The sequence below is a fragment of the Anguilla anguilla genome, chromosome 11 (assembly GCF_013347855.1).
Source record: "Anguilla anguilla isolate fAngAng1 chromosome 11, fAngAng1.pri, whole genome shotgun sequence".
Lineage (NCBI taxonomy): Eukaryota > Metazoa > Chordata > Actinopteri > Anguilliformes > Anguillidae > Anguilla > Anguilla anguilla.
This window is the reverse complement of record NC_049211.1, coordinates 8,292,903-8,318,459: the sequence shown is the minus strand read 5'-3', so window position 1 is coordinate 8,318,459 and position 25,557 is coordinate 8,292,903. Positions and strand designations below refer to the sequence as shown.

General features: G+C 44.6%; 1 protein-coding gene across 4 annotated transcripts in view; it reads left to right on the top strand.

The window, feature by feature from the left end:
* Positions 1-25,557, top strand: part of cfap74 (cilia and flagella associated protein 74) — a 60,460-nt gene that overhangs the window by 14,253 nt on the left and 20,650 nt on the right. For all 4 annotated transcript variants that reach the window (XM_035383618.1, XM_035383614.1, XM_035383617.1 and 1 more), the window contains exons 13-22: positions 1,015-1,176; positions 1,733-1,851; positions 7,859-7,925; positions 9,651-9,740; positions 10,070-10,243; positions 10,579-10,729; positions 12,335-12,495; positions 17,289-17,411; positions 17,618-17,739; positions 22,375-22,503. In XM_035383618.1, coding sequence (XP_035239509.1) covers positions 1,015-1,176; positions 1,733-1,851; positions 7,859-7,925; positions 9,651-9,740; positions 10,070-10,243; positions 10,579-10,729; positions 12,335-12,495; positions 17,289-17,411; positions 17,618-17,739; positions 22,375-22,503 — 1,298 coding nt within the window. The remainder of the gene's footprint in view (positions 1-1,014; positions 1,177-1,732; positions 1,852-7,858; positions 7,926-9,650; positions 9,741-10,069; positions 10,244-10,578; positions 10,730-12,334; positions 12,496-17,288; positions 17,412-17,617; positions 17,740-22,374; positions 22,504-25,557) is intronic.

Genomic DNA, 25,557 nt, shown 5'->3' with positions numbered 1-25,557 from the left:
ATCGGTATGGCAAGACCAGCTTTGGTTGAACCCTTTATTTCAGAGTATGGCCACAAAACTAGCTGGAGACATGATAGAAAATGATAGCTTAAGAAACGAAGTGTTGTGGGATGTGATTGCTGGCAGCAAATGCATCCTGTGTCATTAAGTCTCATTTTCTAAATGCATTGGTCCTGCTGGAGGGAACAGCAATGCAATGTTATAATAAATACTAATGTTCCCAGTGTTTACAGTGGTTTTTTGTATGAACATAATATCTTTATGTGTCTTGATTAGCATGTTTCGCATTCTTATAGCTCACACAGTAGTCATAAATATGTCTCTATCAGGCGAATGGCTACCAGTGCTGTCTTAATAATCTCCCCTGGGGAAGTGCCCAGTGTAATTATTCTTCGGAAAAAAAATGTTACAGGAGGTTCACAACCTCTAGATTCTGTATAATTAGAATCTCTTTAATTGGCAATTAGTGGTAGTTTGGAATATTGAGTATTGAGAACACACTACATTACGATGTCAGTACACTTCATCTTTGATAAGACACAGACTAGCCATGATCTTTGTGCTTAATGTCTATTACTGTGTTGTTTCTACTCCAGCAATGAAACTGGGATCAGCTGTGTTTCATGTTTGTCATCTTTGTCCAGATGCGTATATACTGTGTTTATGTGCATATGTGCATATACTGGATGTGTGTTCGTGTATTTTGGTGCATGACATATAGGGCCACCATGCAAATCCAATTGTATATACAGTGCAGAATTAAGTCTCAGAGAAAGAGAAACTGACTCTCCAGGTACCAGTGCGTGTAGATGATCTGTGTTTAGCAAATCAGTGGCATATTTGCATTTTAATTGCATAAATTATGCAGATTATAAGATTTTTCATTTGATTTTTTGTACAAAGGAATGGTCTTTACGTAGTAGAAAGTAGGCATTTATGTAGACCACTGAATATTAAGGAAGTCCGTCACACGGCATACTGCTTTTTTTTTTTTTCCTTTGTTACGTGTACCAGGATCTCCAGGACGATGAAGTGTCCATCTGTACTACAGTGCATGATGGGCTTGCCCTGGCACAGGCCAATCAGCAGAGAGCGCTGCTCAGGAATAAGGCAGTGCAGGGAAAAGAGTTCAGGGGCTGCCCCTTCGTCAGCAAACCAGAATTCATTCATTTCAAGGTACTGTGACCCGTTTCCACTGAGAAAAAGCAGGAAGCTAGAGGTTAACCTCCAAAATAGCTCAGGCTTTAGCTGGATATAGCCTGGCTACATCCTAGTTGGCTAGAAAACCTTCACTTTTCAGCAAATTGTAGCCAGGTCTTCACCTACTTTTTGCTAAAAACATGTTCACTGGGTTGAAGGTGTCCTTACCCGTCTGTGAGGAAATATAAAATAAGTTAGTCAGATAAATAATCCTTTGGGAAGGAAAAATACTATTAATCTTACACCCAGTGAGTGGTAATGCTGCTTCTCTCAGCTGTGGCTACATGATCACCACATCCACCTTATGATTTTAATGGAAATCGAGGACCAGGGCACACAAACATTTAAGGGAGAATTGATTTTAAAAGGCCATGGACATAATTATATATGTTAATTCAGTATGTTTTTGGAGTGGCCATATTTACTAATGCTGTATTTTTTTTTTTTACATTTATTATTTATTTGAGGGCATATGCGAAGGTTGGATGACACTATATTGCGAACATTTTCAAAACTTTTCTCTATGTTGCAGGACTTTGATGTTGGAAAGACGTACAAGAAGAAGATTACGCTGACCAATGTCACATACTCCACAAACTACTGCAAACTGCTGGGTGTCACTGAGCTTCTGAAGGATTTCATTTCAATACAGTGAGTACCAGCTTCCTGCAGAAGCATTTACCAGAGGTCCATCCTTTTCCAGAATTATAATGCTTATACTTCAAACTTAAATGTACTGTATATGTCTTTGTAAATTCAACTTATTTTTTTACAAGTCGTCAGCACTCCTCCTCTTCTCTTCTCCTTTATTCTGTCCCTGCTGTCTTGTCTCTCTCCTTCATACAATAATGCTCATTTATTTTTATTGTTCATTTCTCAGTGGCTGCCCTTTTCTGGTAGAACTTAAACAGCTTCCATTTTAAGTATTTAATCCGTTTATACGGCTGTATGTATGAATGTGCACCCGCTCCACATTCTGGGCTGCAATCTCAGTTTCCTAGTCACTGCTGCCACAGATCTGAACTTGTCAAAACACAATTCTCTCTGGCGACTGTGGATTTTCTCCTTTAAATGCACAGGCACATATTGAATAACACAGGTTTAATTGTAACAGATCTCTGATTACCGGTTAAGAACTGAGAGCTGAGACTTCAGTTTAAAACTTGTAAGTGAGCCATTGAAGTCATTTTATTAATTTTAAGTATTCACTCGTAAGAAAGCCAAAAATGAAAAACAGTATCCCATCCTGAGCGTCCTGAAGGGGCCTCCAGTAGAGCAAAAGTGTACCGATCTCAAGAGAGTAATTCCTTATCTAAAAAGAGGAGATGAACATGGAGCACTGTCGTATGACCGTATGAATTGCTCTAATGTGAGTTGTGTTAAAGGAAAGTGCATTCAAATATTTTCGCCCTTTTCTTTGAGGTGAGGCAAAAAAAAATTTAAAAAAAAGGAATCCACGGTTTTTCCACCGAAATATTCTGCTTTCTGCGGAGGAGCTTCACAGACTGTTAAAATATTTAACGCCACAGCTGCCTGAGGTTCCTGACCAGGCAATAAATCCACATCCAGTGTTTCTCAGGCAACACGACCTCCATGTACACAGCACGCATGGTGCCCCGGCTCGTAACACACACACACACACACCAGCGAATGAAGTCGCAGGTGATTGGGAAGCCAATGGCGGTTGAAATGCCCCTCTCCCGGGAGGCCGAAAGTGACTTGTTAAGATCGTGTCTTCCCGTGTTTCTGCCTCGCTTGGCGCCCTGCGTGAAAGTGGCTCAGTCCCCCTGGAGATGTCCGATTCAACGGCGGGGCCAGAGCACGCCACCGCCCCCCCACTCTACCAACGTCTCTGTGGGTGTGTCAGAGTGCGTCATCATCTCCGCTCCGGTAGCTTTAGAAGCCAGACGTTATCATTGTACTTGTGATTTATAGGTAAAGGGGCTAGTGTCGCCTTTGTTTCCATCTTGAGCAGAAGTAGATGTTTGGATGATATTGGAATGTAATGCCATTTACCGGGTGATACTGTCTGGCGGTATACCAATACTGTTTTGGTGAATGTCGTCATACAGAGCTTGATTTAGTCAATATAGAATTTGTACGCACGAGGGGAATTCGTTGGGCACTGAGATGCTATTTCTGCACTCCTTATGGCCTGCGACGTATGATCGATAAAATATTCAGCAGGCAGTAGCTCATGCATAGGTTTTGGGATCCTTCGACATTTATTTCAGACAGTCATTTTGAAAAAGGAAGTAATGGCAAAGTGGTAGATTTCCTTGTGTGGACAGTTGTAATCTCTAGACAACAGCTTTATAAGTAGCGCATTTATTGTTGGCAGACTCATTATTAATGCAACACGTTATTAATTTCCTTTAGGACGTAACATATGTTGAAGGGTTCGGACATTCGAGTGATACTCAAAATGGCTGTTCTTCAGAATGTATCATATGTTGAGGGATTCGGACATGAATCCGTTGTTATTGTGTGTGTCAACCCCGGTGACACTCAAAATGGCTGCTGATAGGGTCTTTATCTGGGTGGTGCTGTGTGTGCCAGAGCCTCGTCTCCTGTGTTCCTGTCACACTGCGTTTCCTGCCCACGCCAGTGCAGGACAAGCCCATGAAAGAGATGACCTCATGCACAGATTTTCAGCCCTGCGATCCTAACACTAACAGGGATGCTGAAGACTTGTTTTTATTTCAAACTAGTTATAACTTTCAATTTAATCCCAGATTTAGGTTGTTTATATATATGTTGGAATATTTTACCCATTTTTATTTACTTAATGTATTGTTGCACGTAATGTGCGTGGCCAAGGCTACATGACAGAGACCCAATTTTAGGTACACAGTAAAAAATATATATGTTATGGAACAAATCGTGCATTCTTGTGTAAACATCTCATCTAATAAGATGTTTCCTTAAGGTCTGGGTGATGATTGATTCATAATGGGATTGGGAAGTACTGGAAGAGTTAGATAATGTCATGCAAAGCACAATCCTTGGAAAAAGAGAGACATTGCAGACTTTAAATGACTTCAGTCAGCATGTGTCCCCTCCAGATTAATCCCTGATTGCTGTAGACATCAGACAGACAGCTTTCAGACCATTTAATTTACTTCCTGTCTGCACATCAGCTTATTTTACCCAAGGAGAAAACACCCATAGAGATTGCCACTGTTTAATATACAACACAGCAACAGTTAAAGTCAGTAATAATTCAGGGTTTTCTTTCATTTTATTTCACACTTTGTACAAACATGAAAGGGAGTCGTCCGATACTGAACAGGAAAAGAAAACATTTTAGGTAATGACCTAGAGGTACAGGCATTTCAAATCCCAGCGTAAGTGTTTGTGTTACATAAGCATTAATGTTTGAAATTGCTACAAAGAATTTCTATCGGAATAAACGAGCGAGAATTGCGGCGCTTGTTTTGCAGCTCCAAAGTCATTACGAGATCACATTAGGTTATAAAGCGCTCTTTTACATAACCCAGCCAGTAGCTTTATTCGGGTTGACTGACACCCCCGATGCGCACCGTGGGTGTTACGCTCCATTGCTCTTCTCAGTAACTCCGGCAAAAACACGGCTATTTGTTATAAATAATGCTCGGCTGCCGTGCCTATCTGAAACGACTCTCGCAAAGTCTTACGAAACGCGCTTTCGGAAAATGAGATTCACAAAGGCTGGCGCCGTGCCAGGCGTGTACCCTGCTGTAGAGCTCCTGGGCTGTGGACCCATCACCCCTGTCACCAGGCGCACGCCTACAAAGTCGCTCCCCACAGATTCACAGGCCTCTTTTTATCTCTTGGCTTTATAAAACGTATTATTTACACGACTCCTGCTGTTGAGCCTCCTTCCCAGAGTGCTTCACAGAGGGAGAGATACTCATAACAAAGGTGTGATACAAAACTCGAGGGAAAACAATTTTTTCGAAGATAAAGGATCGGTTAAATATGTTTGTATTTCCATCCAGCGTTTCAGATTTATCTGATAAAATGTTAAAATGTACTGTTAAATATTGGGCAAAGGTAGTGTGTATTGTAGAAGCATGGAAAGGGCTTTGACAAATATTGTGTCTTATGGAAAATGTATTCTTGAAAAGTGTTTTATATTTTCATATATATTTTCTTCATATTTAAGTATAATAACTAAATTGCCTGCAAATGAGGGATACCGTAGGTTTTATGAGTATGTGGGTCAGTTCCTTCATAAATATATGGGTGAAAAGGATATTAAAGCAAACATTAAAATTTATTGAAATGCCAGTGGGCACACATTTAAATTGGGCAATCCTTTTTTTATGTAACCCATCAGTTTTTTTAATTTAAATTCATCTCAATGTGCCCTGCTGTACGGGTGAGCGTTTATCATTTCTGCAGTGCCACCATAGTATGGCTAAGCAGGTGTGTGCCTGAGGCAGGTACCGGCCGCGGCTGCATCTCTGCAGTCCAGGTGAGCTGCGCGGCTGCAGTCCCAGATGCGCCGCTGCAGCCGGACTGCAGGTTCCAGCTTGAGCAGACCGCTGTGGATGCAGCAGTGAGATTTCTGATGAAACTCTCCCTCCCTCCCTCCCTGGGTGAAGTCATGACCAGCTGTGCTTTTTCCCCCATGGGACAGACGGCATCACTGCAGCCAGGATTTAATCACAGACCATGGGCCACCTCACTGATTTTACCTGGGTGCGCCAGCCTGGTGGTACCCCATGTTTTTCAAGGAATTTGGAGAGTGAGAATGAGGGCATGAGTATAAGCCTGGAGGAGACGAAGCCAGTGATGTTTTTCTGGAATTACATGTCAAGGCTGGATCACATCCAAAATGTGTTTCTATGGTGAGGGACTCTTTGCAGTTGAAGGATTGGCACGTTGCTAATGAGAGCTGGAGCTGAGACCTGGACCGGTCTTCACTCCAAGGTTTGGGCACTCAAGAGCGGATCTAGGAATTACGAAACTCTGTGATAATCTGTTCACCTGATCCAGGGGAGCAGTAAGCACGGCCTTAGCCTTAGAGCAGAGATGCCCAGTCTTACCTGAAAAGGGCCGTTGTGGGTGCAGGTTTTTGTTTTAGCCCAGCACCAAGACCTGATTCTACTTATCAAGGTCTTGATCGAAGGCCATAATTAGTTAGTGATCTGAATCAGGCGTCATAGTGCTATGCTAAAACAAAACCTTAGAACCACATCAGCTCTTTCTGGCTAAGACTGGACGCCCATGCCTTCGAGCTATTTAATATCTGGGAGCTGCTCTGTCCAGGCCCTTACAGTACCTCCACATATCCGTCTGACTGCAGGTCAGTTGGGAAATGGCAGTTGGGAAAGGATCAGGTTTGAACTGTGCTGAGCTGATGAAAGATGACTGTTGCTGACGCATTTGAGCCAGGCTCTGCTCTACTTGCACACGTCACATTCACCCAACTGTGCAGCATCTCTGACACGGTGCAATTAGCACAACTGGAAATAAAGCCATTATGTGAAAGAATGTGCGGATTCGATTCAAGCGCTTTGGCAAATCGCATTTGTGTGCTCTCCAGCCAACAAAGGAGAAAAAGAATAATTATTTCCGCAGAAGCACTGTTAGCACTTGACACCTTTGTTCATCTGTTATGACTTTCCCTCTCTTCTCCAGTTTCTTTTATTTTTTGCTATATTTTGATATGAATGCTATCTTGGCCATCCTGTACCATTTTATTGATTTTTCAGCCTTCGCTGTGAGGCTCAAATCCTCCAAAACCACTCCAGGCATCTTAATTTTTTATCATGACCTATCCAGAGATCATGACACGTGGTGCAGCTTGCCTGTTGCCAGACACTTCTTTTTGCCTGAAGAAAACAGTTTGCAAAATGTGCTTGACTGCAACAATAGCAATACAGTGACTTTTGGGCCCACTCGCGCTTTTAATTGTTGTGTTTTCTTTTTCAGGAGATATTAGCTTAGCTTGAGGTTGTGGCTCCCACAACACTGGTAGTTATAATGCAACAATAAACAACCGGCACTGTAGCTTTGGTTTTAAATGGTTACCGTTTTGTTGTGAGGTTTGGTCAGGTTTAATCAGAACAAATTAAGTCCAACAACCAATCAGAATTCTGTACGTCTGTCGAGCCCAACATGATGGGACCCCACGTTTGTTTCCTGGAACCTGGTTGGTGGATTATTTTAGTGGAACACAAACATGTGATTGGCTCACGGAATTGGAGCTGTCAATCAAAGATGGATAAACCATTGATTACTGCTTCAGTATTTAAGTGTGCTAAATCTGGCTCCCCATTTCCTTCTCAAGGGGGCAGTTCCTGCCCCGAACTGATGCCTAACTGATCAAGCAGCGAGTTTATTGCAGGGTCACAAGAGGAAGGGGACAGGCGCTTAATTATGCCTCAGTTAATCAGAAAAAGTTAATTGCAAGTGTGACTCACCGGAGGGTCAGTCCCGTGGTCAAGGAGCCAGAGGCCAACAGTTTCCTGTGTATAGTTATACATCGTTACATTCCTTTTGTTTGGTACACAAATATATGACTAAGACTGTTTTAACAGCATCTGTCTGGCACCACCCATATGGAAATGAGAATGTCTTATTTCTGCATGGAATCTTCTCCGTAATTGAAAGTCGTACTGATTTAATGCTGTGTAACTGGGCGTCGCCCTCATCTCTCCTGTCACAGCTTTGAGCCGCCCGGTCCTATGTCACCTGGAATGGCCTGTGATATGATGGCCACCTTTAAACCAATGGTGAGTCTCCAGCCAATGGTCTGACATTCTGTTTGTACATTATTAGATTTGACTGTTTTAATGTTTTGATACCATTTTAAAATATATGGCCAAATGATTCCCTTGACAACAAAAAGGAAAAAAAAACGATTTCAAGCATGTTTATTTAGTTCAATGGTGTGTACTGATGCAGAAAAAATATATTATAACATATTGTCATGATTTCCCCATATCAAATTCAGTACAGAGAGACAATGAAGGTTTGGCTTTGAAATGAGACAAACAAATCTACAGTTATGGGAACACGATAAATGCTGATAAAACTTTTAGAGAGTTTTATGTTTTATTTATTTGTCTTTTCTTGCTCATAGCAATGAAGTTACATTGTACTGCAATATCAATTTTTGGAATACATCCGAGCAAGAAATGATTAAGGACCACAATTACAGTGACAGTAGCAGTTTCAAATAAGATCAATGCGGTCCTTCTATTGTGTTGTCTTGAATTTTTAGTTTAGCTGGACTGGCTCTGTGTTTGTGTGGTAGAATGTGACATCACCCCTGGACCCTCAGTCAGAGTGTAATTTTTTGTTTATAGCTTATAGCTATTGGCCAATAACTCAGTGACTTAGGAGTGGTTTTTATTGTACAGAACGGGCATCACAGGCAGCATTCTGAGACCAGTAGCACACCTACTTCTGTTACGTTTAGGTAACCTAATTCAGTAAGGTTACTCAACACGTAGCTGATTAGGACGTAGCTTACACATAGCCAACAAATTAATTTAGCTAATTAATTTAGTCAGTCCTTTCGTGTTCCGCACTCAAACCAATTGATATTCTCTGTTTTTTTTTTCGTTTTTTTTAATATCAGTGATGTTGGCCTTTCCTATGATGGTCACCTCCTTCTCCAGATGAGAAGTGAATTCAGCACCTTGTGTTTCCTGATCACTGAGAGCATTCTCAGTGTTTAGGGTACCTCCCACACCAGCATGCACCATTGTTCGTTTATTCTTCATTTTTTGTTAATAATTCAGTCATTGCCACTGAGTTGTTGATATATGGTATGGGGTGTGCATTGATAGATAATCCAGCTGGATGTGAATGTTCAGTTCCAGATGTTTTCGTTTTACATTCAGGAATTCTCAATTTGTCACTCATGCTCACACACGCCCCCTGGTGGTGTAGACACATTTTAAGAATGATCTGGGCATTCCAACTGGTCATGCTTGCCAAGCCATGGTATAGCAGGACATTATTTTCTCTTGATAGTGTAGACCAATGTGGACACCAAGTCGGAGACATGTTTGCTGATATTCATGGTATTTTTAAAATAAGAAAACAGCGCCACATTGTGTACACTTAATTGGACTTGAGATGTTCATATAATTTTTAAACAGTGATTGTTATATTTCCACAAAACTTTTCCTGTTGTTCCATGAACAAAACTGAAATAATGACATTTCAGTAATAGAGTTCATGTACAGTCTGGATGTCTTAGTTGTTTGTACTCAACAAATTAGTCTTTGTCTGTCCTCATGATGAAACAAAGGTTTACAAATATTTAATTTCAGATTTGGGTTCCCATTTCTCTTTCATTTACATCCTGTCGAGTATGCCTAGAGAACGCGAGCAAATATTAAACTGATTAAGTCAAGTGAAAACCAACATTTCTGCCGGATGTTTATTCAGATATTTGCTTGTGTAGATAACGGCTAAAGCGTCTTTGCGTATTGACATTCTTTCAGATAAATAAAGATTTGGATGGAGAAGTGCAATTTTTATCTGCAGCTGGACCGTTTTCTGTGCCTCTCAGATGTACCATCAAGAAGTGTTCTGTGAGTAGAAAATTGGGATGGGTTGAGAATGTGTCGTGTTGGTCCAGTGGGATTGGAAAAGAACAGGGAATAAACTGAGAACTCAGATATTCCGTTAGATATTTCACTTGATAGAAACTGAACAAATAAAATGTCCATATGATGAACCAGTGTATACTATTGAAGAAGAGGTCATTTTTCTCTGTGGAGTTTCATGTAGTGCCTGAAGTATCATTAGCGTCGTGTTCTAATTAAGTTTAAGTGTCGGGTGAAGCTGTCCAACCGGCTTGCCGGGGCTTCCCCGGTACCCACACGTTCCTGAGAGCGCCATCTCCCTCCTCCCCTCCAAGCTCTCGATCGATTGCGGCCTCATTGACTTCGGCACCCATGTGGTGGGGGAGACAATTTCACGGACAATCGCCCTGACCAACCAGGGGGCGGTGGGCACGCACTTCATCCTGGTTCCCTCTGCCCACTCCGAGCCCGAGCTGCCCGTCTCCGAGCCGGTCTCTCGGGAGGCACAGGTGAGGCTTCTCTTCTGTCCCCGCTCATGGACTCTCTCACTCAGTCTCTCTGCAGTCTCTCTGGGTGGCCCTGTGGTAACTGACAACGGGACAACAAAATGGATGATGTTCTCCCAGGAGAAACACTGGAAACTGTGAATTGCAGTCAAGGCGCTGCCTGTTTCGTTCGTCTTTTACACAGGCGGTCATTCTGCATGTTTAGCTTTGCTCTTTCATCTCTTCATGGGGCAGGTATTTTTAATTTGAGTCATCTGAGGAAATAGAGGGGTACATCATACCCCGTGGTTCAGTGCTGGTGTCTCGTTGTCAGCCCCCGAGTCTCTGTCCATGTTCAGGTGACCCCCCAGGACCACAGCGACCCAGGGGCTGTTCTGGATGAGCGGGGGAGCGCTGTGCAGCAGGAGGGGGGAGAGTCTAAAACAGAGGAAAGGGCTCCCAAGCTTTCTGCTGCGATAGAGTGCTCCAGCACAGAGCGCAAACAATCCGGTAGGTCGAATAGATGAATATCAGACAAAAATACACACACGTTATTTATAGCTTTCATTTCATGGTATTTGCATTCAGGTTTTCCCCATTTACAGAAGTACTGAATGTGGTAAATGCGATACAGGGAAATACTAAACGTACTCTAAATCCCTGGTGAAATTTTAATTAAAATGGCATGTACTGTATGTACCAGATTTTGTATCAAACGTCTGTATCGTGTACACTTAATCCAAACAGCTGTTCCTTTTTGCGACTTGGACAAATGAGTTTAATTATTGGACACTCCAAACCTGGGTGTTCAGTGAGTGTGAAAATATAATGAAATTACGAGTACCCTTAGATGCTTGTTGTGAAATGACCCTGGTTTTCAGTGAACACCGCTTTGTTAAGAGACCACATACATTTTCAGTTCAGCAAGACATTTTAGCCCAGGGCTCACAATGGAGTGGGTTGCAAAAGTGGAGTTTTGGAATATTTTCTCAGTCTAAAAGACTATGCTTAGATAGTATAATATCACAGTTCTATCCATGTCCATTAAGCGAACAGGAAACGCATACTCAAACTTGTTCTGCGTTATTTCTCAGCGTGGCTGATGGTGGTTTACTGAACATGAGCCTCAGTAATGTCTGCATTTAGAGTGAAAGCGATCGCAGCCTGTGCCTCCGCGCAGTAGCACTCGCTGTCACACAAAGACGGTCTTCCCGGATAATCGTTCAGGCTGTGTTCGAGGACACTTGAACCCTGGGTAATCCCACCCCTCTGATCCGCCAAGTGGCAGGCACGTGTCTGAAAGGAAGCCACTTATTGTATAATGCCATAATACCAGAAGCAGTGTGTGCTGGAAGCCATTTTCAAGAACACAGGTCAAGCGAGACGGCCATTGTGCCTTTCTGTGAATTTCAGCTGGTGTCTTTTTTGCACCTCTAAATAGCAATATTAGTGTGGTAGGTTTTCATATTATGGGCCTGATTCGCCAAGACCTTTAGCACATGCAAAACCTTTTTAACCAATGATTGGTGCAAAACAAATACTACAACCAATCATTGGTGAAGTTATTAGTTTTGCATGTGCCTGCTAAAACGTCTTCGTAAACCAGGCCCTATGTCTCTTTCCGCCTTGAACAGCAAGCTATAGTTGCCATAGCAACTGACGCACAAAACCCTCCTGTAGTAAAACGTACATATTTGCAAATTTGCCGTTTCCTTTTTGGGGGGGGGGGATAAAAAAAACCAGTGCAGGCTCAGAACAGCTCCGGAGCGGAGCGCGGTGTGTCCACGAGCTGCCCGGTGAGCCGTTAAATGAAAGCGCGGCAGATCCTGGGCGCCTTACTGAACCTCGACGAGCTGCGCCCTAACCCCCCCCCCCCCCCCCCGACAGCCCCCCCGACGCTCCCCGCGGTGTCACGTTTTGGCACCTGCTCTCGCCCTCGCTGTTCGCCCGCGCTCGCACGGGAGACGCGTAAAAGCTGTGATCTCTCAAGGTCTGCCTGTATCCCGTCTGTCTGTTACAACGCGGCGCGGTGACATTGCTTTTCCCACCGAAGGGCGAGCCCTGGGGGGAGAGAGGGGGGCGGTAACCTGTGAGAGTGCTCGCTGTGTTTCGCAGCCGCGGGGGGCTCCTCAGTAAGATGTCCGACTCCAGCCGACCCCGAGGCGACGGGTCCGGACGGTTCTTCAAGGTCGGCGTCTTCCGAGCAGATTGGAGCGGAGCTGCGGGAGTCCGGTCAGGAGGACAGCCTGGACTGCTGTGATATCAGGGCTGGAGAGGTGTGAACAGCACCAAGGGTGCAATTTAATCTGTCTGCTCTTGTGCTTTGTCCTTATCTTAGCGGGATAGGTATTAGATATCGTCCTTTCTTCAGTGTGTCTATCTGTATGTATGGTGGTGTACACTCAATCTGGTACTGGGTTTGGACATTAAATGGCAACAGAGGGACAAGGATCTGAGATGGTATAAAAAGGAGGTTAAAAGAGAATCCTTGAATTTATTAATTAAGGTCAAATAAAAAAAGACTTGAGGTTAGGTTTAATGTCACCAGTTCAATCTATCATTTCATCGTCCTCCAAGAATCCTTCCCGAAAGGTATCCCTATTAGTGGGGGCAGCCTTATTGTTAGACGGACACTGAAAAAGTGGGTGTAGTTGTTTCTCTAATTTTGAGTTGAAATTTGTCTTTGTGTCGCATTCTCCCTGTCTCTGGGCTCGTTGCCCCCCCCCCCAGCCCCACCCCCACCCCCAGCCCCCCCCCTGCCAGCACGCTAATGGGCCCTCCCCGTATCCAAGGCGTGTGCGCGCGCGTGGGGACGGCCGCTGTGTTCGGCGCGGCGTGCTGGCGCGCTGTCACGGTGATTTATTTGCCCTCAAATGAGGGCTGATTTCTGTGACTTAAAAATGGATTATGTCGGGATGTGCATTCGAGATTTTCAAGCAGTGACATGTTTTAAAAAAAAAAAAAGAAAAAGAACACAGCTGGCTAATTGGCACATCTTTCCGTCTTCAAACATATTTTCGCCTGGCACATTTTTACCATAGTCCCCAGTTTTAGCAGGTGCCAAATTCTTATTGTTTTGTGGATTTTACTTCTCTGAGTTGTGTCACATGAATTTATCAAAAACAAAACAATGCAGAGGTTTAAAAGACTCAGGCCTTGTCTGTTAACCAGTCACAGAGAGTAGTTAGTCAATGCATACTCTCTGACACCAGAGCACAAAGAGACAAGGAGACTTTCAGCCATCTTACACGGCCATATTAGTTCAGCTCATGAGGAGCTGTCATCTGCTTTTAATGTTAGTGCTGCAGTAAGGGCCTGCAAGGCCAAAAATGGTGGAATGATATCTGAAATGGTAGAATAAACATAGAGGATCATCTGTCTAAAAGAAACATTTTTATTTATGAGACAACTGCCAGATACAGTTTTTTTAGTTATTCAATAGTAGCATCACTCTCAAAGAGGATGTGTTAAAATCCAACACATTTTTTGTGTTACTACTTCCGTGATACTTTCAACACATTCTGTGTCAAAGTTACTACTATTGTGTTACAATTGTACAATTTATGTGTTACAAAGGGAGTCTATTTAACTCTGTTGAAATAACACAAAATGTGTTGTCCCTAACTAGACATGTAGGTGTGTTAAAAAAATGACACATTATGTGATGTTTTTAACACATCTTATTTTGAGAGTGTGGGTGCTTCCGGTTTTCCCTTTAGACCAGGATTGGGTGCAAAGCTTGTTGCGTTAGTGTGTTGGGTACAGGGCTTTGTTGTGTTTGTGTGTTGGGTACAGGGCTTGTTGCGTTTGTGTGTTGGGTACAGGGCTTTGTTGTGTTTGTGTGTTGGGTGCAGGGCTTGTTGCGTTAGTGTGTTGGGTGCAGGGCTTGTTGCGTTTGTGTGTTGGGTACAGTGCTTGTTGCGTTTGTGTGTTGGGTGCAGGGCTTTGTTGTGTTTGTGTGTTGGGTGCAGGGCTTGTTGCGTTAGTGTGTTGGGTGCAGGGCTTGTTGTGTTTGTGTGTTGGGTACAGGGCTTGTTGTGTTTGTGTGTTGGGTGCAGGGCTTGTTGCGTTTGTGTGTTGGGTGCAGGGCTTGTTGCGTTTGTGTGTTGGGTGCAGGGCTTGTTGCGTTAGTGTGTTGGGTGCAGGGCTTGTTGCGTTTGTGTGTTGGGTGCAGGGCTTGTTGCGTTTGTGTGTTGGGTACAGGGCTTGTTGCGTTTGTGTGTTGGGTGCAGGGCTTGTTGCGTTTGTGTGTTGGGTACAGGGCTTGTTGCGTTTGTGTGTTGGGTACAGGGCTTGTTGCGTTTGTGTGTTGGGTACAGGGATTGTTGCGTTAGTGTGTTGGGTACAGGGCTTGTTGCGTTAGTGTGTTGGGTACAGGGCTTGTTGCGTTTGTGTGTTGGGTACAGGGCTTGTTGCGTTTGTGTGTTGGGTGCAGGGCTTGTTGCGTTTGTGTGTTGGGTACAGGGCTTGTTGCGTTTGTGTGTTGGGTACAGGGCTTGTTGTGTTTGTGTGTTGGGTACAGGGCTTGTTGCGTTTGTGTGTTGGGTACAGGGCTTGTTGTGTTTGTGTGTTGGGTGCAGGGCTTGTTGCGTTTGTGTGTTGGGTGCAGGGCTTGTTGCGTTTGTGTGTTGGGTGCAGGGCTTGTTGCGTTTGTGTGTTGGGTGCAGGGCTTGTTGCGTTTGTGTGTTGGGTACAGGGCTTGTTGCGTTTGTATGTTGGGTACAGGGCTTGTTGCGTTTGTATGTTGGGTGCAGGGCTTGTTGCGTTTGTGTGTTGGGTACAGGGCTTGTTGCGTTTGTGTGTTGGGTGCAGGGCTTGTTGCGTTTGTATGTTGGGTACAGGGCTTGTTGCGTTTGTATGTTGGGTGCAGGGCTTGTTGTGTTTGTGTGTTGGGTGCAGGGCTTGTTGCGTTTGTGTGTTGGGTACAGAGCTTGTTGCGTTTGTGTGTTGGGTACAGAGCTTGTTGCGTTTGTGTGTTGGGTGCAGGGCTTGTTGCGTTAGTGTGTTGGGTGCAGGGCTTGTTGTGTTTGTGTGTTGGGTGCAGGGCTTGTTGTGTTTGTGTGTTGGGTGCAGAGCTTGTTGCGTTTGTGTGTTGAGTACAGGGCTTGTTGCGTTTGTGTGTTGAGTGCAGGGGTTGTTGCGTTTGTGTGTTGGGTGCAGGGCTTGTTGTGTTTGTGTGTTGGGTACAGGGCTTGTTGTGTTTGTGTGTTGGGTACAGGGCTGGTTGCGTTTGTGTGTTGGGTGCAGGGCTTGTTGTGTTTGTGTGTTGGGTGCAGGGCTTGTTGCGTTTGTGTGTTGAGTACAGGGCTTGTTGCGTTTGTGTGTTGGGTGCAGGGCTTGTTGTGTTTGTGTGTTGGGTACAGGGCTTGTTGTGTTTGTGTGTTGGGTACAGGGCTTGTTGCGTTAGTGTGTTGGGTACAGGGCTGGTTGCGTTTGTGTGTTGGGTGCAGGGCTTGTTGCGTTTGTGTGTTGGGTACAGGGCTTGTTGTGTTTGTGTGTTGAGTACAGGGCTTGTTGCATTTGTGTGTTGAATGCAGGGCTTGTTGTGTTTGTGTGTTGGGTACAGGGCTTGTTGCGTTTGTGTGTTGGGTGCAGGGCTTGTTGCGTTTGTGCGTTGGGTGCAGGGCTTGTTGTGTTTGTGTGTTGGGTGCAGGGCTTGTTGCGTTAGTGTGTTGGGTACAGGGCTTGTTGCGTTTGTGTGTTGGGTGCAGGGCTTGTTGCGTTAGTGTGTTGGGTACAGGGCTTGTTGCGTTTGTGTGTTGGGTACAGGGCTTGTTGCGTTTGTGTGTTGAGTGCTGGGCGGTGCAGGGCTTGTTGCGTTTGTGTGTTGGGTGCAGGGCTTGTTGCGTTAGTGTGTTGGGTACAGGGCTTGTTGCATTAGTGTGTTGGGTACAGGGCTTGTTGCGTTTGTGTGTTGAGTGCTGGGCGGTGCAGGGCTTGTTGCGTTTGTGTGTTGGGTGCAGGGCTTGTTGCGTTAGTGTGTTGGGTACAGGGCTTGTTGCGTTAGTGTGTTGGGTACAGGGCTTGTTGCGTTTGTGTGTTGGGTACAGGGCTTGTTGCGTTAGTGTGTTGGGTACAGGGCTTGTTGCGTTTGTGTGTTGGGTGCAGGGCTTGTTGTGTTTGTGTGTTGGGTGCAGGGCTTGTTGCGTTTGTGTGTTGGGTACAGGGCTTGTTGCGTTTGTGTGTTGGGTACAGGGCTTGTTGCATTTGTGTGTTGGGTGCAGGGCTTGTTGCGTTAGTGTGTTGGGTACAGGGCTTGTTGCGTTAGTGTGTTGGGTACAGGGCTTGTTGCGTTTGTGTGTTGAGTGCTGGGCGGTGCAGGGCTTGTTGCATTTGTGTGTTGGGTGCAGGGCTTGTTGCGTTAGTGTGTTGGGTACAGGGCTTGTTGCGTTAGTGTGTTGGGTACAGGGCTTGTTGCGTTTGTGTGTTGGGTACAGGGCTTGTTGCGTTAGTGTGTTGGGTACAGGGCTTGTTGCGTTTGTGTGTTGGGTGCAGGGCTTGTTGTGTTTGTGTGTTGGGTGCAGGGCTTGTTGCGTTTGTGTGTTGGGTACAGGGCTTGTTGTGTTTGTGTGTTGGGTACAGGGCTTGTTGCGTTTGTGTGTTGGGTACAGGGCTTGTTGCGTTTGTGTGTTGAGTGCTGGGCGGTGCAGGGCTTGTTGCATTTGTGTGTTGGGTGCAGGGCTTGTTGCGTTAGTGTGTTGGGTACAGGGCTTGTTGCGTTAGTGTGTTGGGTACAGGGCTTGTTGCGTTTGTGTGTTGGGTACAGGGCTTGTTGCGTTAGTGTGTTGGGTACAGGGCTTGTTGCGTTTGTGTGTTGGGTGCAGGGCTTGTTGTGTTTGTGTGTTGGGTGCAGGGCTTGTTGCGTTTGTGTGTTGGGTACAGGGCTTGTTGCGTTTGTGTGTTGGGTACAGGGCTTGTTGCGTTTGTGTGTTGGGTGCAGGGCTTGTTGCGTTTGTGTGTTGAGTGCAGGGCTTGTTGTGTTTGTGTGTTGGGTGCAGGGCTTGTTGCGTTTGTGTGTTGGGTACAGGGCTTGTTGCGTTTGTGTGTCATGAGTCTTTCCGCCCCCCAGGGGAGAGAAGGCGAAATCGGCCCCTTTGGATGCGTCAAGCTGCACATCGTTTTCACGCCGACCGTGCTGGGAGAGGCCAAGATGGACTTCCACATCAGGTTCTCCGACCCCGACTGTCCGCCGGTACGGTTTCCTGTTTCCTCACAGCGCAGTAAAATGGCCGCCGTTAGCATCGACTCTTACAGAGCACGTATGGACCCGCTGCGGTCCAGAGGAGGACCATAACGTAGTCTGTTAGAGCTGAATGAACGCTGGATGTTCTGCTGTGAAGTTCCCCGTCCCTGTGAGTGAGCGCGGGGTGATGCAGTGAGGCCCTCTCTCGTACCCAGATCCCTATCGCCGTGCGTGGGATGGGGGTCTGCGTCCCCGTGTGGGTGGCTGAGCCCAACATCGACCTGAAAATCTGCATGTACGATCGACTCTACCAGGACAGCATCGTGGTGCAGAGCAGGTGAGTCCTGCTTGCTGGAAAATGTCTTTCTATAAGTTTGAATCCACAGTTACTTTATTTACTTTATGAAGAAAATATAACTGTTGACGGTTGAAAATAAGCATCCTGAGGTTTTGATATTGTATGGTACATATGGATTGGCTTATTCTACATGGACTGACTGATTCACATCGATACTTCTGGAGTTTTGGATTCTAAGGTAGTGGGTTTTACCCTGCAGGCAAACACCAGTCTGTGGCTTGGATTACATTTTTTATTTTTTATTTTTTTCATTTTTCCTTACAAATAGAAGTTTTGGATATTGTTTCTTAAATTATATATTTAGGTAAAAGTTTCTTACAGTTGCATGACTTACAGTTCACACCCCAGTGGTGGAATGTCTCACTTGGAAAAATAAGTTTGTTTACTTCAGTTTTTCTTCTTTTTTATTCTCTCATGAAGGCTATGTATGTACAACTATGTGTTGAACTTTGCTCCACTTATTAATTTATCACACAGTAGCCTATGTAAAAAAAATTTTTTTTTTTTAAACACATTAAAATAGTGGACATTTCTTTATCTAATATGAACAGAATAAAGCAAATATATTTAGAAACGCACGTTTTGATTGGATAATGTGGCTGAGCATTACACAGTTTGAATGCCCTGCTCTGGGGGAAAATTGCCCGAGGCGATTTTACTACCATTGTCAGTTGTGATAAAAAACATATATTTCAGAATATGTGTTGCAGAGGAAACTTAAGTATTCTAGCAAATGGTGGTTGAACTTTTGCAGTCGCTCCTCCATAGTCGGGTGTATATAACACACATCCCAGCCAATCAAATTTGAGTATTCAGCCAAGACGTTGCGTAATGGTTTTGTAGGCATGCAACATTTGTGAGTTGGAAATAAAATTCTTTGCGTCATATCTTCCACTGACTGTGTTTATTGACAGAATAAACTGACCATTAAGACTCTATTATGATGGAAAAAGTTGGGTATTGATGTGCGTTGTTATGCCTTCATGCATCTATACAACTAGTGGTGGCGCCAGGCCAAGATCCGCTATAAAAATAGATTCTTCCCCATGCCAGGAATCAATTTGCAATCGAGCACATTATGCGATCCCTCGATCTGGGAAATAATTGAAAATCGCCACCCCTGATACACACCGGTCACTAGATGTTTACACCAGATCACATCTTAATGGTTTCTGTAATTTGTAATGTCCTGAGGATGTGTGTGGACTGTATTAGAGCTCAGTCTTGTTATTTTCTTCTTCAGAAGGTGAAGTGGCTTTGTGCACGTGTGCATGCGTGAGTATTTGCGTGTATGCGTGTATGCTCGTGTGTGTGGGGAGGGTTTAGGGAAGGTGGATGGGGGTAGGGTAACATAAGGTTGGGTAACGTGGTGTCATCAGCAGGGGGGTTGAGCCGCAGAGACCGGCTGGAACGTGGGGACAGATGTGACAACGACACTGGCCTCGATTCAGCAAGCGATTACGCACCAGCGCGCACTACCAACGCCAGCTACTCACAAAACGCCCCAATATCGCGAATATAATCCCCTACGAGAAGCAGGGCCACCGCCTTACAGCACGGGCGCCGTTCCGGATTGTTCCTCACCATATCCACACCGCCGTAAAGAAAACTAGTAAATGCAAATCAGGCTATGACAGCTCTGGTAAAATAATATTAGTCCATACAGTACAGGTGTTTCTTTTTTTTTAATGGCAGACTTAGGAATGGGACTGTCACTCACTCCTTCTGCTGCCAGTCTAAGCAGGTCCCTCCTTTGTATTCACCGCTTCGTATTATGGAGCCATAAATTAATTTGTCGGTTTTATATTAAGCCTTTGGATTAAGTATACATTGTTGCTGCTTATGCATAATGAATACTCCCATGAATGACTGTCTGAGCTGACTGCTTAGAAGATCTGTCAGGCAGACGGGTCCGGACAGCCGCGAACCGTTTGTTTTTTCCCCCCTAACCCTCTCCCTCCTCCATGGGTTTCAGCTCGTTTTGTTTAACGTGGCTTTTATTAGGACAACCTTATGTTCCCCCTGACAAAACGAGACTAAGTTGATTAACGATCTCTGTTTTTAGAGCCGCCCGTTGTACACAAGAAAACTCTGTATGTCCCACTTGCCTGTTCTTCTTATATTTAAAAGTTGTTTTTTTTTTTAAACTGTCATCATTTTGCCCCGGCCCTGTCGTAATCGGGTTTGATAGCTGATTTATTTATTTTTTTCCGTTCGTTGTAATAGAAGAGGTCACAGAGAGGGCCCAGAGTAAGAATCGGAGGTTCCCTCTCAGGGGTCCATACCGCACCAAACCTGGCCCACGGGGGCCCGAGCAGGGGGAGGGGTGACCGACACGGCCATCTGGACCCTCTGCAGGAAGAGGAAATGGGATAGGAGACCACCGTTAAAACTCCATGGGCACTTTCAGAAGGTGTCTGGCGGTCCACCATTATAAAAACGAGCAACAAAATGCAGTCTAACCACCTAGAATGTTATAAAAATGCAAAGATATCTGTTTGATCATACATACGTTATTCACACAACTCGCTGAAGGTGCGATCCGCCCATCAGTTGTGGCAGATGTCACGGGAAATTTTTTTTCAGTTAAGATTGGGGTGACGTCAGGTGAAACAATCAGAGCTTAGGCGAGATGCTTCCATTACATCATCCTGGGGGCTTGGCTTTGGAACGTTCTCTTATCCACGCCCTCTAAAACTGCCCAACGTAAGTCATTCTTTAACAAAAAAAAAGGTAAACATAGTTTGTACCGTTGACCATGAGCACAATGGGGTTTTTGGTTGTCTCTGACGAAACAGTGTGTGTACAGTAAGCAAAGTTGTTCTTCCATGACAAATTCCCGAGGTGAAGATCCATTTATATCGCTCTCTACAGTACGTCCTTGCCACAGGGACATCGCCATCTGGCTGGATTTCAGGAAATGTGAATGCTTCACTGTTGGTGTAAATAATGAAGACAGGGGGACAATTTACACTGTAAGGCAATTTATTAAATAATTCAGTTTCTATGTATTTAGATGTTTCTATGTATTTCAGTCACAGGCATCAACACAGGTTTTTGTGTCTCTTTGCAGAAAATAAAATAAAATAGAAAAGGTCTGTATAAACAGCTGTGGTGCCTATCAGCTATAGGGCCCAACAATCTTAAAGGTGGCATGCACGCGTGTGGTTGGCTGTGCGTGAACAATTCCCAGGGTGCGGATCCATTTTTATCTCCAGCTACGGTGTGTCCTTGCCAAAGGGATAACCATCTGTTGGAGCCCACGGAAACTGGGTCACTTCAGTGGTGGGATGGAAAAACCGGAGGACTCAGTACATTTCACATTATCCAGCAATTTAGCTCAGAGAGACTCAACACTGTACATATCAATCACTGGCCTGAAGTCAGGTTCCACAGCGCCCTTGTCGAAAAAAAGGGATTTTAAATCGAGTCGTAAGGAGCTGTCTCTTTAGACAAATATATCTTTCTGTGCCTCATTTCATTTCCCCCACGTTTAATTTATCACCGTGAAGTCACCAGTGCATTGATGCTCGTAGCTTTCAACTTTTCACCTTTACTTGAGGTGAAAAGTTCCTTTCAGAATACTGTATCTTCCAACCGTGGGGATACATCTGGGATCCTTTCCTCATTGTGTCTACACGAGTAATAAACTGGCACAAAATGTCACGTCCTATTGAGACGCAGTTCCACTGCATCAGTCCACCCCTTGGTTGTGGTATCAGATCCCGATCATACCAGCCCAAACAGCAGCTGCCAGTCCTGCGGGGAAGTACGAGTGTTTGTGGCCAAACCGTCACCCGTGGACGGAGAGTTTCTGTCTCGTTGCGCGTCCTGTGTTCAGTCAGGCATATGCAGTCTGTCAACACCAGGTGCACTTAAAGTGTACCTGTTCAAAACAATGACTGCATGGAGGAAAGTGCTCTCCCTCCAATGGAGGACATTGCAGTGATGAGATCAGCCTAAAATGCAATTGAACATTCAACGTATGGACACTAATAAAGATAAATGAATCAGACAATCACACTTGTAAATATATAATAAAAAAACATTATAGTTTTATACTATGCTTACAGTGTAATGTGTAGTATAGCAGTGACCCAAACATAAAGAGCAATTTTGGTAGAAAAATAACAATTACAAACACGTATGTGCAAGGTGACACATGCAGTATGTATGTGTGATCCAATGATTTTGGTCCTAAATATACATATAATTCACGCTGTGCAGAAGCTGCCCATTTTCCATGCCAGTACTGTGTTTGGAAGTGGGCTTAGGCTGGGGGGGGGGGTGGGGGGGGTGGGTGGGTGTTGTGGGTGTGTGTTGGTAGCCCTGCCAAGGTTCTGGATGCACACGCGTGCGTTTCCATGACGTCTCGAAGCCCGTTGTCCGTTCCACCCTCAGACCCGATGGTGATTCATCGCGGACGAGCGCAGCCCACTTTACACTTCCTCTGTGCACAAAATAGCAAAAGGGGGGGGCTGATCAGAAGCCCCCCCACTACAGTCGCTCTTTAAAGTAGGGGGAAAATTGAAGAATGGCGGATAGGGTGTCGTATTGAAGGTGTCTCTGCCGGACTGGGGGGCTGATCGTGCCGGTGTGCGCTCTGCGTTTCAGGTCCAACACCGCGCTCAGGCTCACGTTCGAGGTGCGCAAGGAGCTGAGGAACCACATGGAGGTTCTGCCGAAGACCGGCTACGTCCAGGCCAGGTCCAGCTTCAACGCGCAGCTCAAGTTCCTGCCCAGGTAATCAGGCAAATTAGGCCCCGGTTATCCTGCCCTGGTAGCGCAATTTAGCCTCTGTGCAAAGTCGCTGCGGACTGGGTATTGACCGATGACAATGATTGCATGAACACTAACATTCTGATATTAGCCCAAATATAGATATTAGATATTCCAGCGATGATATGAGTCAATTACTGTAGTCTTGTATTAGTGTTAGCCATTAAATGGAACCTTGAATTAAATTAATTTCCCATTATATAGAGATATATAATATCTTGATTTAAAAAATAATAATAATACATTGTTAAGCTGAGATGCACAGGCTTTTTTTAGACTGTCAGAATGTCCCTTGGAAATGAGAAGAGGGACGCTGCTCTCCAATAGCCCTGTCTGCTTTCTGTGTGATTTACCTTTTACTGTGGACTTTATAGCCTGCACTACCTGCTGCATGGGTCATTAAATAACATCAAGAGATGAAAAGTAGGCTGCCAGGTTAGATTTTTTTGGTGAAACGTAGCTAGCTTGATACACAGAATGCAGTTTCTTCCATAAGAGCTGTGACATTCTTCTCCACAAATGGGTTTTATACATGCTCTTATAGTGTCCAGATTTAGCATAACTCGTTTAACTCTGTAAACTCAGAAACAGAATCCATTCCTCTCAGATATTTCGCAGGGAAGCATTACTTATATCTTCCCTGCACCCCCTTAAGCTTGTTTTGAAGATGGCGGCATCGCGGGCGAAAAACGCAGCTTCTCCTAGGCAACCGTGCCGCTCCCACTACCGCGGTTGGCAGTTGGGTTGCAGCGGCAGATGTGTCACTTCGCGTGTGTGGGCAACTTTACCCAGAATCCTCCATTGTAATTAATGGAGCTCTTGCCTGGTGGCAAAGTCCCCTCCTGTTAGAAAGGACCTCTTATGATGCAGGGTTCACAAGGGTGTGGCCTAGCAGTGTGCCCTTGTCAAGAGCAGTGAAGGAGTTGAAGAGCTCAGAGGACAGAACAGAACTCAATTGCTGTGACCCTATCACTACCCTGACCAATCGTATGCAGATGGGCCCAGGAGGAACAGGAAGTCAGTGCCACATTCAATGCTGCTGTGCTGTCACACAGAAGGGTTTGTGGATCTCAGGCAGGGATTGGCTGGTTCTCTATTTTTCCTGGTTTGAGATTCCAGAATGGAAATCAGGGAAGAAAATAACCCCCCAGCCCAGTCTACTGACTGCCAAGGATGAGGAGGTGTGAAATAGTTTTCATTGGTAGAGGAAAAAGTAAAAATATTGTTTTTATTGAACGACATGGATTTTATGTGTCCCTTCTCTGGAAGGGGAAAAGGTAAAAATATAGTTTTTATTGAAGGACATGAATATTATGTGCCCCTCCTTTGGAAGAGGAAAAAGTAAAAATATTGTTTTTATTGAACGACATGAATTTTATGTGCCCCTTCTTCGGAAAGGGGAAAAGGTAAAAACATTGTTTTTATTGACAGACATGAATATGATGTCTTGAAGAGGACCAGTGTTTGCAAGAAGATATTTTTGCAAAAGCGGAAAAACAACACAGAATAACAAAAGCAAGCATCTCTCCCAAAAAGTACAATTAGTGGGACATCCATGTACTTTTTACAGGCTTCATTTGGGAAATGTCGTGCATAAAGGAATCCCTCCTCATTTTTCAGTGTGTATGAACAGATAATTAGAAATGGGACAGAAACCAAGGACCAGTATCCAGAATACAGTGTATTGTACAGCAAGTTATTTTTCTCTTGTGATCACGGGTTAGCTTCATCAGAAGGGTATAATTCTGCTGTATATTTTTTTTTAATCAATCAAGGAAAATTATAAAAGAAATGGTGTTAATAATAGTATTAATATTTGAATACATTTTCTAAAGATGGCTAGGCACAGGCATCATTAATTTCAGCCAGAAAATTACTTTATTTTTTGTACTGATGTTGTAAAAGTAACACGGGTGAGAAAAATAGAGTGCGTGTGTCCAGGACTCAGTCGGGGACCTTGGCTAGGTCAGCCAGAGCCAGGGCAATAATTAATTACACCGAAAGCAAAAAGAAGGAGAAGAAAAAAACCGTGACAGTTATTCATTATGAAATTTAAATTTAAAGAGTCTTTAATTACATCCTCTAAAGTCATGGAACGTTTGACCATAATAGATTGTTACATGGAATTGTAGAATGGCCTGCCATCAAGGCTCTTAATAACTTTTGGGGGGGACTTATTATTTAAATGAGGGTGGCGAGTTATTTTTAGTTGAAAAAGGCAAGGTTATGCTCCGTGTGAATAGAAGACGAGCTGTGAGAGGCTGAGGTGCGTGTGGAGGAGCTGAAAGGTTCGTGAGGTGTGTGTGGAGGGCAGACGGTTTTGGCCCACCTTTTCTTCTGTTTGGCGGTGAGGCGTGTCGTGTAGGTCAGAAGCTGACAGCTGGGCTTTCACGTGACAGGAGCCAACGGTGCGTCCGATTGGCCGAGGGCCGAGGGTGCAGGCGTGAATGGAGAGTCCGGGAGCCGTAATCTGCATTAGCGAATCGGAGAAGGTTTTAAGAGCGGGGTTACGCGGACGTCGGCACAGTACCGCCTCTTCCGTCCCCAGAGCTCTCGTGACCCCCCGCCACTGCCACCCCCCCCCCCCCGCTTACGTAAGGTCACGCAGAGAGACACTCTCTGCACATTTTTATTATTGCAGTCGTCGTCAAAGCATCCCTCCGTAGTTTATAGATTAATTTGACTCACGTCGGCAGATTGGGGCTTATGCAATTTCCGCGTTTAACGTGAACTGGTATTAATGCCATTGCCAAGCGTGCGATTGAGAGCAACGCACGAAGGGGATAAAGAGCATTGTATTCCCAGATTTTTCTTTTTTGAATCAGTTTATGTTCAGGTTGAGCAAAGAGATTATGGTTATTGGAGTGCAATATCCAATTACAACTTGAAAATGGTTTTACCTTCTGAATACAGTTTAATAATTATACCTACATTTATTTTTAAAATAGTTTTTTTGCAATACCCAAGTCATAAATTCATTTTAAGTGTAAATAATGGCCTTTCCATGCAGGTTAAGAA